Raw genomic sequence first — 15,750 nt, forward strand, 5'->3', positions numbered from 1 at the left:
CAGAATTTTACTCATAAGACACGCCCTTTATTCAAAATAAATAAAAAATCCTAAATTTTTAAATAAATTTTCGCTCTTGTAAACTTTTCCGTCGCGCATATTCTTTGCGACATTTTCCACTTCTTCTGGTCAGTGATACTTTTATACTTTTATTGTTCTCTGCCCCTTCCCCGTATCCCCCTACTGTGTCACTAAAGGCACCAGTGACTTTGTTTCTAAATTCAGTAGCATTGCTAACTGATAAGTGTTTATACCCCACCCATCCTATCCTTTGTAACTATTTCGTCCATCTGACAGTATTACTGACCCACTGGTTGTATGCTTTCTTATTATGTAAAACATGGTGGTGGATGTCCTATTTTCCATTAATCTGAAAACCATTTCAGGACAAATATTACTCTCAAAAACGACTACCCCCACACCGAAGGTCCTTCAACATTATTCTCTCTACCACCCTTGTTTGTAACAGACTGGGATCATCAAATCCAACGATAACTCCCGGCAAACCCAGTTTCTCCGCTTGTGCTAAGGAATTAAGAACAAACGGCCGGACTGCAAAGCAATCAATAACCGCTTTCCCATCAGTCTCACTTTCGTGAATAGCACACCAGACAGGACTCTTCAGAAGAAAAACAAAATCCTGGCAAGTGTGAGTAGAACTCACGAACGGACGGTTCAGTATAAGTTTGATTGTTGTTGTTGTGGTCTTCAGTCCTGAGACTGGTTTGATGCAGCTCTCCATGCTACTCTACCCTGTGCAAGCTTCTTCATCTCCCAGTATCTACTGCAACCTACATCCTTCTGAATCTGCTTAGTGTATTCATCTCTTGGTCTCCCTCTACGATTTTTACCCTCCACACTGCCCTCCAATGCTAAATTTGTGATCCCTTGATGCCTCAAAACATGTCCTACCAACCGATCCCTTCTTCTAGTCAAGTTGTGCCACAAACTTCTCTTCTCCCCAATCCTATTCAATACCTCCTCATTAGTTACGTGATCTACCCACCTTATCTTCAGCATTCTTCTGTAGCACCACATTTCGAAAGCTTCTATTCTCTTCTTGTCCAAACTAGTTATCGTCCATGTTTCACTTCCATACATGGCTACACTCCATACAAATACTTTCAGAAACGACTTCCTGACACTTAAATCTATACTCGATGTTAACAAATTCCTCTTCTTGAGAAACGCTTTCCTTGCCATTGCCAGTCTACATTTTATATCCTCTCTACTTCGACCATCATCGGTTATTTTACTCCCTAAATAGCAAAACTCCTTTACTACTTTAAGTGTCTCATTTCCTAATCTAATTCCCTCAGCATCACCCGACTTAATTTGACTACATTCCATTATCCTCGTTTTGCTTTTGTTGATGTTCATCTTATATCCTCCTTTCAAGACACTGTCCATTCCGTTCAACTGCTGAATTAAAAGCCTGCTGCGGTGGCCGGGAATCGAACCCGGATCAACTGCTTGGAAGGCAACTATGCTGACCATTGATTATGAGCACAAATATTGTCTGTTATCGATATCGACACTGGCAAGATATCGTGCCGAGAATTCGAAGACTTTCGAGAATGTCAAACAAAACATTTTCTTCGTGTGATATAGTTACAGATCAGCAGTTTTTGGATTTTCACCTTTACTTTTACCGTTAAGCCTTGCTCCTTACCAAATTTCATGATTCTGGTTCAACCGGAAGTACCCTGTAAGTTTCGCTTACTTATAATCCCCGTAACTTTTGATAACATTGGCTGAGAAGGCTATGTTTTGTACTTTAGTATATGACATCAATTTCAACTCGATACGTCGGCCCATTCTTGAGAAAAAGGTGTCTCAACAGACGGACAGTCAACAGTTGGATAATAAATGCCAAAAACATTTTTTGTTTCGTGTCATGTAATCACAAATTATTACTGATCGGATTTTTGCCTTTAGTTGTACGTGAAACCTTGCTGCTTGCCAAATTTCGTGATTCTGAGTCAACGTTTTGAGGAATGAGTTTGTGTCAAAACGTGGCGCTAACTTTTGATTTATATTGGCTTAGAAGCTTCAATTTTTTACTCCGCCGAGGGGCAATACACTTCAGTGACATAAATTTCATCTTGATTCGTCTTTCCTGTCCCGAGAAAAAGGGCTTTTAACGGTTGGACAGAGAGACAGACAGAGAAACCACAGAGTGATCCTGTAAGGGTTTCGAATGACGTGCGGAACCCTAAAAACGAGAAAATCGCAACAATAAAATATTTTACAACTCGGTATTGATTTGTCGAACCATGTATCACGACGAACAGGTTACCACACATGATCTCTACTGTACCGCCACATGAAATGGTCCCGAGAACGTTTCTCGGGGGTCTTCGCCACCTGCATTTCACATCAACCCACGCTGCATTTACAAATATTTGCAACAAGATTAAACATTTTTCACGAAGTTGAGAATGATGACAAGACCCCTGGCTACTCAGTGAAAATAAGCACACTGAAATACAGGCAAACAATTTCAACACTCCTCCTCTCTTCAAAAATGTAGTGGAGCATTAGGACTCACGACGGACCGCGTGTTTTATAATTGAAAGGACTAAATGGTGACGAAATGTTAGAATTGCCGCCGAGGCAGAAGAGACAATACTCTGCTTCTTACGCACAACGGAGATTAAAAAATTTTTCTCTAAACCAACGAAAAAATGACGACAAATAATACTATAAAGAAATCCAATTAAATATACGCACCAAGCAGAGATATCACAATAGCCACTAACATCAAGTCTCTCGTTCAAGCCCACGGCTATTTTCACAGTTTCCTTTGGCGCCGCCAGGGCTATGTCGTTCGTACGTAGGGGTCCTAATGAACTCGTCGTCGACGGAACTAATTTATGTGTCAGATCATTAGGAACAAAATGGCGTAAAAGGTCAGATACAAATGATACGCAATGCTATAAATCTCTTGCCACCGAAATGAAACTCAGTATTGGGTAATATGATTGCAGTAAACAAAGCAAGTATTGGTGTACTAGATTGCGACTGATACAAACTGCACTGGCACGAAGACGGCAACCCTGATCCACATTAATTACAAATAAGCAGAAACAACAATTTCAAGTCGTATTTCGTTCCGTTAATAAAGCGCAAATGATTTAAAAGACAAATTCATTTTGTGACAAAATTACAGCCTGATGCATCAAAGCAGTCTATAATGCGTTAGAAATTCTTATAAAAATGTATTTCGTATGATATGGGCAACAAAAACTTTTTTTTCCAAGACTGAATGGTGATACACTCGACTCATCGAAAGTAATCTATACGAGCGTGGTAACTTTGTAGGAGAATGTATTGTAGCTTAGCGATTTTCCAGTAATTACAACATTTATAGAACTCGTGTTTAGTCAACGCAAACTGCCTCAGACAAACCGTGATAAACACTCTGGGTGACTAGTTTGAAAGCGAAGTCTCTCCGAATTCAACTGCTATGTCCAGCATCTCCTATTAGGTATTAAGTGCCTGTGAGAATTTACGTTATGCGTCCTCAGAAAGATGCAATCGCTTTGACGCCTGTATTTTTCGGTGCTACAGACTGACTTAAATCTGATGTTTGTTGATAGCTTACCGGGTCTAGTGCAGCAGGGGATACAACCCGTCGGCTTTGAACAATGACGTCATTCCTTAGTCATAGATCGTAATGTCTTCACTTCGAGGCATAGATAATAAAGCAGTTCTGTGTTCTAATAAGCACTATCATTAAAATAATTGAATGTAAATCTAAAAGCGATCGCTTGATATTGGGTGCATTATTGTACTGATTGCTTAATGAAGTAGGATCAGTTTATTCTATCTCGTGAGATTTTTTTTTAAAAAAGCCAAAAAACTCTTATTACGTACTGAAGGGAGCTAGAACACTAAGAAGAATCGCTTCTCGGCTTTTGACAAGATATTGCTTAATAAAGTAGGATAAGTTTATTCTATCTCATGAGATTTTTTTAATTAAAAAGTCAAAAAACACTTATTAGGTACTGAAGGGAGCTGCTTAATAAAGTAGGATCAGTTTATTCTATCTCGTGAGATTTTTTTTTTAAGTCAAAAAACACTTATTACGTACTGAAGGGAGCTAGAACATTAAGAACAATCGCTTCTCTGCTTTTGACAAGATATTGCTTAATAAAGTAGGATCAGTTTATTCTATCTCGTGAGATTTTTTTTTAAGTCAAAAAACACTTATGCTTTTGACAAGATCAATGTTTATCTCTCTCGCATTCCTTTGTTTCTCAACATTCTCCTCAGCTCTTTCATCTCTGTAATACATGCTCTCTGGCGACTTGTGACGTCATTGTTCAAAGCCGATGGGTTGTATCCCCTGCTGCACTAGTCCCAAGACTGAATGGTGATACACTCGACTCATCGAAAGTAATCTATACGAGCGTGGTAACTTTGTAAGAGAATGTATTGTAGCTTAGAGACTTTCCAGTAATTACAACATTTATAGAACTCGTGTTTAGTAAACGCAAACTGCCTCAGACAAACCGTGATAAACACTCTGGGTGACTAGTTTGAAAGCGAAGTCTCTCCGAATTCAACTGCTATGTCCAGCATCTCCTATTAGGTATTAAGTGCCTGTGAGAATTTACGTTATGCGTCCTCAGAAAGATGCAATCGCTTTGACGCCTGTATTTTTCGGTGCTACAGACTGACTTAAATCAGATGTTTGTTGATAGCTTACCTTGTGACTGCTATGACTGCTCCGTGTTCTTACTGCATTTCACGGTTTTCCCGAGACCGTAATGAATGAGGCCGGGAACATGAACTCGCTCACCATTCGACTCGTCTCAGACTGTTGCTCAGCAACGACCTTGGCCGCCGCGGGGACCCATGTATTGTTGAGAGCCAGCGTCACGTCGCGATATGTCGTCCTACATCTGCATCTACATGATTATTCTGCAATTGAGCATTAAGAGTATTGCAGAGGGTTCATCGAACCGCCTTCAAGCTATCTCCTTACCATTCCACTCTCGAACAGCGCGCGGGAAAAACGAACGCTTAAATCTTTCCGTGCGATCTCTGATTTCTCTTATTTTGTTATGACGATAAATTCTCCCTATGTAGGTGGGCATTAACAAAATATTTTCACACTCTGAGGCGTAAGTAGGTCATTGAAACACCATGAAAACTGCTGCCGCAACGAAAAACGCGTTTCTCTTAATGATTTCCATCTCCGTTCGTGAATCATATCCGTGGCACTTTCTCCCTTGTTTTTTCTAAGATGATGTGCAGAAAATAATCACTTCACAATTAAGGACACTATCCAGCGATACGAGAAGGAACGTAACTATGCTGGGGCGACTCGGGCAATGCCTCCGAGGATAAAATGTTTCTAGGAACAGAAGGGCAAAATAGGAATGAAACAAGGCACACACGTTATTCTTTTTTCTCTTTTTTTTTTTTAAAAAAAGACGCCTACGAAGCTATTACCCGAATGGGACGGAAATCAGTAGATGTGATGTACGTATATAGATAAACAAATGACTACCATTTCAGAAAAAAATGGATGATTTATTCAAGAAAAACAGTTTCACAAACTGAACAAGTCAATAACGCATTGGTCCTCCTCTAGCCCTTGTGCAAGCAGTTATTTACCTTGGCACTGATTGATAGAGGTGTTGGGTTTCCTCCCGAGGGATATCGTGCCACATTCCGTCCAATTCGCGCGTTAGATCGTCAAAATTCCGAGCTGGTTGGAGGGCCATGCTCGTAATGCTGCAAACGTTCTCAGTTGGGGAGAGGTACGGCGACCTTGCTGGCCAAAGTAGGTCTTGGCAAGCACGAAGACAAGTAGCAAACACTATCATCGTGTGCGGGCGGGCATTATCTTGCTGAAATGTAGGCCCAGAACGGCTTGCCATGATACAAAACGGGGCGTAGGATACAGTTGACCTACCGCTGTGCTGGGAGAGTGCCGTGGATGACAATGGAGTCCTGCTATGAAACGAAGTAACACTCCAGACATCAGTTTTGATTATCGGGACGTACGTTGGGCGACAGTCAGGTTGGAATCCCGCCGCTGTCTAGGGCGTCTCCAGACACACCTTCGCTGATCATAGGGGCCTGGAATCTCATTGGGTGTAGTAGAAATGTCTTCAGTGATGAGCCCAGCTTCGAATTGAGCGCTGATGACCAGAGATAACGTGTCCAGAGAGGTCCCGGACTGAGGTGCGGTACCAATCTGACCGTCACCAGCCATACGGTCCGACAACCAGGAGTGATGATCTGGAGAGCTATTTCTTTTCATAGTAGGACCCCATTGGTTGTCATACGCAGCACCCTTACAGCACAGCGGTGCCTACGCCCTTCGTGGCATGTCATACTGCGCTTATATTTAAGCAAGATAATGCCGGTCCGCACACTGCGAGGGTTTCTACTGCTTGCGTTCGCGCTTGCGAACTCAAATTGTGCACAGTAGGCTGCATAATGCACAACTTCACTCCCGACGTCCATGGCGAGGTTTATCTTTGCAACTACGACCCCATGCAGCGTGGTACAGATGAGCCCAACAACATGCTGAATGGCCCGCTCAGGATTGGCATCACGTTCTCTTCACCGATGAGTGTCGCATATGCCTTCAACCGGACAATCGTCGGAGGCGTGTTCGGAGGCAACCCGGTCAGGCTCAATGCCTTAGACCCAGTGTCCAGCGAGTGCAGCATGGTGGAGGTTCCCTGCAGTTGCGGCCAGCTAGGTAGTCACATCTCTCGATAACTGAGAACCTTAGAAGCATTATGGGCAGGATCCTCTAACCAGCTCCGGATTTTGACGATATAACGCGTCAGTTGGGCGGAATTTGGCATATTATCCCTCAGGAGGACGTCCAACAACTTTATCAACCAATGGCAAGCCGAATAACTGCTTGCATAAGGGCCAGAGGTGGACCACGCGCTACTGACTTGCTCAACTTATGAACCTCTTTCCCTAAAATAAATCATCAAAATTTCCCGAAACTGTAATCGTTTGTTTTTTGTACGTGTACGTCACACCTACCGATTCAGTTCCATTCGGATAATTTCTTCGTGGTGCGTTATTTTTTTGTCTTAGAGTGCATATTAAAATGGGAAAGAAAAGTGAGAAAATTAATAAAATCGATCAGTCAAGAGAAGTTTTTCCTTATGCAAAAATCATGATAGTTGATTGTGGAGTTTTTTTACAGATGCAGTTTTACCCTGGCCAAAGCTCACTCAGTATAAGGAAGAACATGAATTAACTGAATCTATAGACCAAAAGGGGTTAGGTGTGAGCAAGCGTATCGGCTAAGGATAAGATGGATCATCTGTCATGAGTGATGTATACAAAAGCGCGCAAAAAAAGGAGTCACAATATAAATTTAGTCCTTAAAAGGGCTGCAGGGGCTACTCAAGAAACAGTTCTTTATTTAGAAGCAGTAGAGAAGATATATAAATTCTTTGGCCTCATCGTACTACAATGGTAAGATTTAAAAACTTGTGTCATGATTACTTCTAAGTTAAGGCTAAAGTCACAAAATCCAACGAGTTAGATTGGCAGATACGACATCATTTATTCGCTCAAAGAGAGACTTACTGACATACTTGTTAGTACCAGTGCAGTGAAATAAGTAAGTCTGAATACTAAATTGCAGGTCTAAGAGAGGCTACACAGGGTGTCCAGAAACACTCTGGAAAGCTTCTAGGGTGTCGCAAGATAGGCTGCGCTGAGAAAAAACTGTTAAGAAAAAAATTCGATACCTTGAGCCCTCTACTAGTTAATTAACACTGGAGTAGATAACAAGGCAGTTGCGCGCGCAAATTCAAGCAGCCCACCAGAGACGGTGTCGCCAAAAGTGTTGTTAGTTTGGTTTCCTAAATCGAAAAAGAGAGCGATACAAAAATTGGACATGCGATGGCAGTAATGATCGAACCCGAGCCAAAGGGTGACCAGTCTCCTACGCTACGAGAACAACTGACGGTAATTGTATCTGGCTGGCCGCTTCAATGGTCGCGCTCAATGGCTTGACTGGCTAACTTCAATGCTAATTAACTCGAAAACGGCGCAACGTATCGTATTTTTTGTTAACAGCTATTTCTCAGCACGACCTACCCTGACGCCTCCTTACATGCTTTTCAGACTGTTTCAGGCCAACCCGTATTTTAACATCCATAGTTACTTATGAAACGTCCCCTTGGAAAAATGACTGTGCTTAAACTGACACACAATATTTTTAGCGCAACGCAATCTGACTTTCAATAATCCCTACAAAGGAATGGCCCTGACTTACAATAACCTATACCCTTCATGAATCACTTACCTCACAAAAATCTTCGTTACTCAAACTACTGCAATACAGCGTGCGCCAATACTGCCAGTTGAATAAAAGATTCTAACTACTGAAGGCACTAACTACTGATAGGCATAGTTAGCAAATGAAAGATTTTGATAGAGAACAAACAATGTATTTACCTTAACAGTGTTCAAAAGTCATTGTATATATCAGTTCATGATATACAGTCTTACAAATTTACTGTCTCTGATGGACACACGTCCAGATCATCCGCTCTCAAAACTCCGCCATCTCACCCCACATTCACCACCGCTGGCGGCTCACCTCCAACTGCCCAACGCTACGCGCTGTTAACAGCCAACTGCCCAACACTACAATAGCAAATTCCAACAATGCAAAGTAGCCACAGACTTCACACAGCACAGTCAGTGATTTTCTCTGACGTTACCAACATAAAAACCTAAACAGCGTACTTATACATACAACAGCACAGTAGAGTATGTTGTGAAGGCAATAGCCCAGAATATGCAATACGCAGTCACAGAAGAGTGTAGGAAGACATAAGCTAGAGGTCTGGATGGGAGTTTCAACCACCGTTCTCCCAGGTATGAATCCAGTGTTTTGCAATTCGCCATCTCACTTGACTGTTGTGTGTCCTTGCCTTAACAGTTTCCCTGCGGCCATCCCACAAATGTTTAACTGGTTTTTCTTTCTCATTTTTAGCAATAGTTTTGTGTTTCTTTTACACATGACCCCTTACGTACCGCTCACATAGAGATCGTGAGGATAAGATTGGAATAATTACTGCATTCACAGGGGCATTCAAACAGTCATCCTTCCAGTGCGTCATAAGAGACTGGAATAGGAAGAAACCTTAATAACTGGTACAACGGGGCATCTCCTCTGCCATGTACCTCAAGGTGGATTTCAGAGTATAGACGTAGATGTAGATCAACTCTGACCCAGGGCTGAATCTACATGGAAAAACGTACTCGTGTCTTCCACCCAAGATCAGATCCACCCAGTGCACTGCCTGGTTAGAGCATTTGTAAGGTGGAACCTATGTGTGAATTTCGCACTCTGTACAACACCAAATTACCTACAAATGTAATAACGCACTCTTCTGATATGTATAATGCAGCCAACTGGTTGCAACGAGATTTTACATTAACTTGCTTTCGGCACTGACCATGTGTGTGTTCATCAGAAAATCCAAACAATTACCCAAAAACGTTAACACAGAGAAAAATCAAGAATAGGTGGTTATTATACCGAAAAGATTTATGAGGAGACTGTACTGGTATGTAATAACAGATGAATAGATTTAAGAGCAAAATACTCTCTTCATATAAAATACTTCATAAGAAGATAATATTTAACCATATAAAACTACAGACACTGGAACTGACGAACTTGGTAATCGTCAGCTACATACCTACACCGGTAAGGGTTGGAAGAAGACGCAGAAATTGGAGGTGGCATCAGACTAAGAGGCTCACAGGCCAAAGTTGCCACACAGTGGGCACGAAAAAGTCAAACCATCTACTAACAATAGAAGAAATCAGCTGCTTGAGTTACAAAAAGATTTTAAACGGCATACAAGTGTTCATCTCACAGGTCAATAGCCAGTATTATTCAAGTTGAAATTTATACAGGACTATGCAATATAAATTATTCTACATATTTTGTATGAAAACGATTGAAACGTAATAAATAGAAAGGGGAGAGGAATTCAATATTTTAGAGTCCACACTGAGGAACAAGAGGAGTCATTTTCAGACGTTTCTAAGCAGGGGCTTAATACCACTGAAGAAAATTTTATTACGTAGCTGCAACTGTTCACTCTGAATGAAACCGTCATTAAGAGAGATGGGTCAGAAAATTTCTAATTCTTCCATGATATTAAGCCTGAAGCGTTTCTTATCTGTGTGCAGGATACTCACGTCATCAACTTCTTTAGGCTTACGGCGTGCAATTAATAAAAGACCAGCAAAGGTCGAGTTATACAGGGTGTTCAGAAACTCCCATTACAGACTTTTAGGACCTGTGTAGGGGAACATGAGTAGATAATATTTTCAATTGGAACCCATGTCCGGAAATGTATCCTTTCCATGCTACAACCGTATGAAAATATGTTGCTAATGCGACGACTTTTACGAGTAATTGATTAGACTTTACCAAATACATCATTTGTTTTACAGTTCCGTTCATTAATAGCCAAAGAAATTGCTCGTGTACTCGCTGACTCGTTCTGTTCAATGTGGTGCAGAACGGCCTCTTCCGATTCGTGTGTGTGGCGTCTCCTTGAATAGCTAGTCATGCCTGATAACGGTGAAGGTACCCTTTCTCGAAGCTGCTGCGTAATTGTGTTGAAAAGAATATGCGATGGAGTCGGAAGTTGTGGAGAACGATGTTGATAAAGTCGACTAGCACCGTGAGATTCGGCATTCAGAAGGATCATTTCGGTGTATTGTGCAAACGTGTACTCAACCATGTTGTTACAACACTCACTCATACGTGAATGACGCTCGAACCAGGTGAGAGAGGTAGAACAGGCGTCAGATGATATACAGGGTGGTACACTGATCGTCACCAGGACAAATATCTCACGAAATAAGCGACAAACGAAAAATCTACATAGAACGAAACTTGTCTAGCTTGAAGGGGGAAACCAGATGGCGCTATGGTTGGCCCCCTAGATGGCGCTGCCATAGGTCCAACGGATATCAAATGCGTTTTTTTAAATAGGAATCCCCATTTTTTCTTACATATTCGTGTAGTAAGTAAAGAAATATGAATGTTTTAGTTGGACCACTTTTTTCGATTTGTGACAGATGGCGCTGCAATAGTCACAAACGTATAAGTACGTGGTATCACGTAACATTCCGCCAGTGCGGACGGTATTTGCTTCGTGATACATTACCCGTGTTAAAATGGACCGTTTACAAATTGCGGGAAATGTCGATATCGTGTTGATGTATAGCTATTGTGATCAAAATGCCCAACGGGCGTGTGCTATGTATGCTGCTCGGTATCCTGGACGACATTATCCAAGTGTCCGAACCGTTCGCCGGATAGTTACGTTATTTAAGGAAACAGGAAGTGTTCAGCCACATGTGAAACGTCAACCACGACCTGCAACAAATGATGATGCCCAAGTGTTGTAGCTCCTGTCGCGACTAATCCGCACATCAGTAGCAGACAAATTGCGCGAGAATCGGGAATCTGAAAAACGTCGGTGTTGAGAATGCTACATCTACATCGCTTGGACCCGTACCATATTTCTATGCACCAGGAATTGCATGGTGACGACTCTGAACGTCGTGTACAGTTCTGCCACTGGGCACAAGAGAAATTACGGGACGATTAAAGATTTTTTGCACGGGTTATATTTAGCGACGAAGCCTCATTCACCAACTGCGGTAACGTAAACCGGCATAATATGCACTATTGGGCAACGGATAATCCACGATGGCTGCGACAAGTGGAACATCAGCGACCTTGACTGGTTTATGTATGGTGCGGCATTGTGGGAGGAAGAATAATTGACCCCCATTTTATCGATGGCAATCTAAATGGTGCAATGTATGCTGATTTCCTACGTAATGTTCTACCGATGTTACTACAAGTTGTTTCACTGCATGACAGAATGGCGATGTACTTCCAACATGATGGATGTCCGGCACATAGTTTGCGTGCGGTTGAAGCGGTATTGAATGGCATATTTCATGACAGGTGGATTGGTCGTCGAAGCACCGTACCATGACCCGCACGTTCACCGGATCTGACGTCCCCGGATTTCTTTCTGTGGCGAAAGTTGAAGGATATTTGCTATCGTGATCCACCGACAACGCCTGATAACATGCGTCAGCGCATTGTCAATGCATGTGGGAACATTACGGAAGGCGAGCTACTCGCTGTTGAGAGGAATGTCGTTACACGTATTGCCAAATGTATTGAGGTTGACGGACATCATTTTGAGCACTTATTGCATTAATATGATATTTACAGGTAATCACGCCGTAACAGCATGTATTCTCAGAAACGATAAGTTCATGAAGGTACTTGTATCACATTAGAACAACAGAAAAAAAATGTTCACACGTACCTACGTTCTGTATTTTAATTTAAAAAAGCTACCTGTTACCAACTGTTCGTCTAAAATTGTGAGCCATATGTTTATGACTATTACAGCGCCGTCTATCACAAAGTGAAAAATGTGGTCCAACTAAAACATTCATATTTCCTAACGTACTACACGGATTTGTAATAAAAATATGGGTTCCTATTTAAAAAAACGAAGTTGATGTCCGTTTGACCTATGCAGCGCCATATAGCGGGCCAACCATAGCGCCATCTGGTTTACCCCTTCAAGCCAGACAAGTTTCGTTCTCTGTAGTTTTTCCGTTTGACTCTTATTTCGTGAGATATTCGGCCCGCTCACGATCAATGGACCACTCTGTATATGATATGTTATATCTAACAACAGTTAGTCGTCCTATATAACAGGCTGGACGTGTGTCACAGCTAATTTTATAGACAGTTGAATTTTATAAAGGAGCATGCACTGGTTCCAAATTATAAATAAGATTACTTTTTAAGCAATTATTAGTGCAAAACGCTACTTTAAAGTCGTATTTGTTTATGAGGAGACGATGGATCCTATAAGATACAGGTCCTAGAAACAGTATAGAAAAACAAAATATCATTTCCTTATTGGTTATTAGGACTAGTGCCGATAGTGGCGACTCTATTACTAGTTTTATTTTTTGACAATATTATCCACTATTAAAAGAAATTCAAAAGCCAAGATCGCACAAAGTATTTTTTATTCAGGACAACCGGTTTCAACAGTCTTTGCTTCATCTTCAAGTCTTAAACATCTTTTTGTTGATTTTACGCTGAACCTCGTACACGAGATGTCAAGTGGATAAAACTCAGCATACCATAAGCGTTTGTCATCGCTAAAATATTTAAAACCGCGCAGCGATGACAAAATGTTATAATGTGCTGAGTTTTATCCACTTGATTCTCGTGTATGAGTTTCAGCGTAAAATAAACATGTTTTACTACAAATGATGTTTAAGACTTGAAGATGACAGCGAAGACTGTTGAAACTGTTTGTCTTGAATAAAACATATTTGGTGCGATCTTGGCTTTTGAATACTTTTTAACAGTTAAAACAGATCGCCCTTCAGTACTGTCATAACGAGAAAACTGTATTATTACACACCCATAGTCGGTGTCAAAACCGAGTTAAAGGAAAATCTTGCTGAGACTGGTCGGTTAGATTATAAATATCATTTTTTATTTACTGTTAAAAACAGTCTTGATCACGATTTATTAATCGAGGTGACCGGTTTCGATCACTGCTGTGGTCATCTGCATACCTACATGTTGTATTCAAAGCTATAATTAGAGGGCTACATACATTAAAGAAAATAGATAAAGTTATAAAGCAATAAATCGATGAATTACCATTGAGTAGGAACCTCTTTCTGTTGGAGAATCACTACTGGAGAAACCAGTGCACGTCTTACTATGTATAATGGAGGCTCCGCCCACTTCTCACGTCATGTCATTGCTAACCAATGAGTTATAAGTCGAATAACAATGTAAAATTTCTTAGTTAAAAGATCATTGCCAAGAATTAAAAATAAATACACACTAAACTTAGCTTATTAAACAGCTATTGTCAATTAAGAAGCGTTAAAATATTTAAATATGTAGGATAAATCAACTTCGGTTTGGCAGTACATGGGTTTCCCTCTCAAGGCCTGTTAGTGAACCATTTGTAACCTCCGGTTGCCATGGTGAAGTTGGACGTCGTTCCAAAGATGAGGCAGCAGGCTTCTTTCCGCTAAAGTTGTTGTAAAGTTGATAGGCGAACTAGTCGTTCCCATGGTGAGGACAAACGCCAGTGCAAAGATGTGATAGCAGGCTTCTTTCGAACGAAGTTGTTGCGAAAGTGGAATGGCAAAGACTCATGTCAGACGAGGTATTATTGAGCAGCAACATGTCTTTATTGAAACGATTTTCAATGAGTAGGCTGCAATAATCTTTAGCTGACATGTATACTACATGCTGCACAAATACGATACGAAGTAGTTGTCTATATTTATGAAATATGGTCTATGAAGTTCGTATCTAAATTACATGTGCCAATTTTTAAAAGGCACTGCTATTCCTTAAGTTGTATGCCAGTCTTATAAACAAATAAAAATAATGAAAATGGAAGGTATTTAAAATTATAATACTATGCGCCATAGTGTCAAAAATAAAAGCATGTGAATTAGCAATATGCAGTCTAAAAGCGTTTAAGCAAAAATTCTAAAACAGATAATCAGTCATAAAATAATGTTTGGTGATTACAATGTATCTTTATCTTTACATTGTAATAAAATAATGTTTGGTGAAATAAAATTACGATGTAAAGTGGTCGAAACCGGTCACCTTGGTCCGCAGCTCGTGGTCGTGCGGTAGCATTCTCGCTTCCCACGCCCGGGTTCCCGGGTTCGATTCCCGGCGGGGTCAGGGATTTTCTCTGCCTCGTGATGACTGGGTGTTGTGTGATGTCCTTAGGTTAGTTAGGTTTAAGTAGTTCTAAGTTCTAGGGGACTGATGACCATAGATGTTAAGTCCCATAGTGCTCAGAGCCATTTGAACCATTTGAACCGGTCACCTTGATAAATAAATCGTGATCAAGACTGTTTTTAATAGTAAATATTTGTAACACATTGATCACTGCCAGTCCCATAATGTATTCAAAAGTATAAATATCATATTTTTGTACAGTTAACGTCTCACAGCCATGTTGAAGATTGTAAGAATGTATTCTTCCTTACTGGTATCCTTCCTGGTGTTGAATATTTAATGGCAAACAGTGAAGCATGTCTGACGTCTGTGGCGAGCAGTTAGACGTCATTCCATTCAAGCTGCGACGCAAACTCGGTGGCAGACAGCCGGACAGCGGTGCAGTTGCATCACGACGGTGCGCGCGCGCAGCGGCGGCAGCCTTCGCCAGCGCGGCGGCAGCAGCTAGCTGCAGCGTCCCGTCGCCTCTTCGCGCTCGCATTGGCCGCTGTCGTGCCCACAGGTGGTGACGTAAGATGAGGGGCCCGCGCCTGCAGCGCAGCTACAGCGGCGACGTGGCCCCGCCGTCCACGGCGCCTACCTGCTCCAGCGGCTGGGCCGTCGCCGCGGGAGCCTTCGTCATACAGGTCAGTCAGCGGGTCACGCTCGCCGCGTCCCCTACCAAGAGGGACCGCGTAAAATACACTACTGGCAATTGAAATTCCTACACCAAGAAGAAATGCAGATGATAAACGGGTACTCATTGGACAAATATATTATACTAGAACTCACATGTGATTACATTTCCACGCAATTTGAGTGCATAGATCCTGAGAAATCAGTACCCAGAACAACCACCTCTGGCCGAAATAACGGCCGTAATACGCCTGAGCATTGCG

At 41.6% G+C, this 15,750-nt stretch overlaps 1 protein-coding gene across 1 annotated transcript in view; it reads left to right on the forward strand.

Moving 5' to 3' along the window:
- The window catches only part of LOC126176564 (uncharacterized), a 366,332-nt gene that overhangs the window by 162,712 nt on the left and 187,870 nt on the right, over positions 1-15,750 (forward strand). Inside the window, exon 2 of the mRNA XM_049923724.1 lies at positions 15,375-15,498. Within this exon, the coding sequence (XP_049779681.1) occupies positions 15,388-15,498 (111 nt within the window). The 5' untranslated portion in view covers positions 15,375-15,387. The remainder of the gene's footprint in view (positions 1-15,374; positions 15,499-15,750) is intronic.

Source organism: Schistocerca cancellata, chromosome 3 (genome assembly GCF_023864275.1).
Source record: "Schistocerca cancellata isolate TAMUIC-IGC-003103 chromosome 3, iqSchCanc2.1, whole genome shotgun sequence".
NCBI classification, from domain to species: domain Eukaryota; kingdom Metazoa; phylum Arthropoda; class Insecta; order Orthoptera; family Acrididae; genus Schistocerca; species Schistocerca cancellata.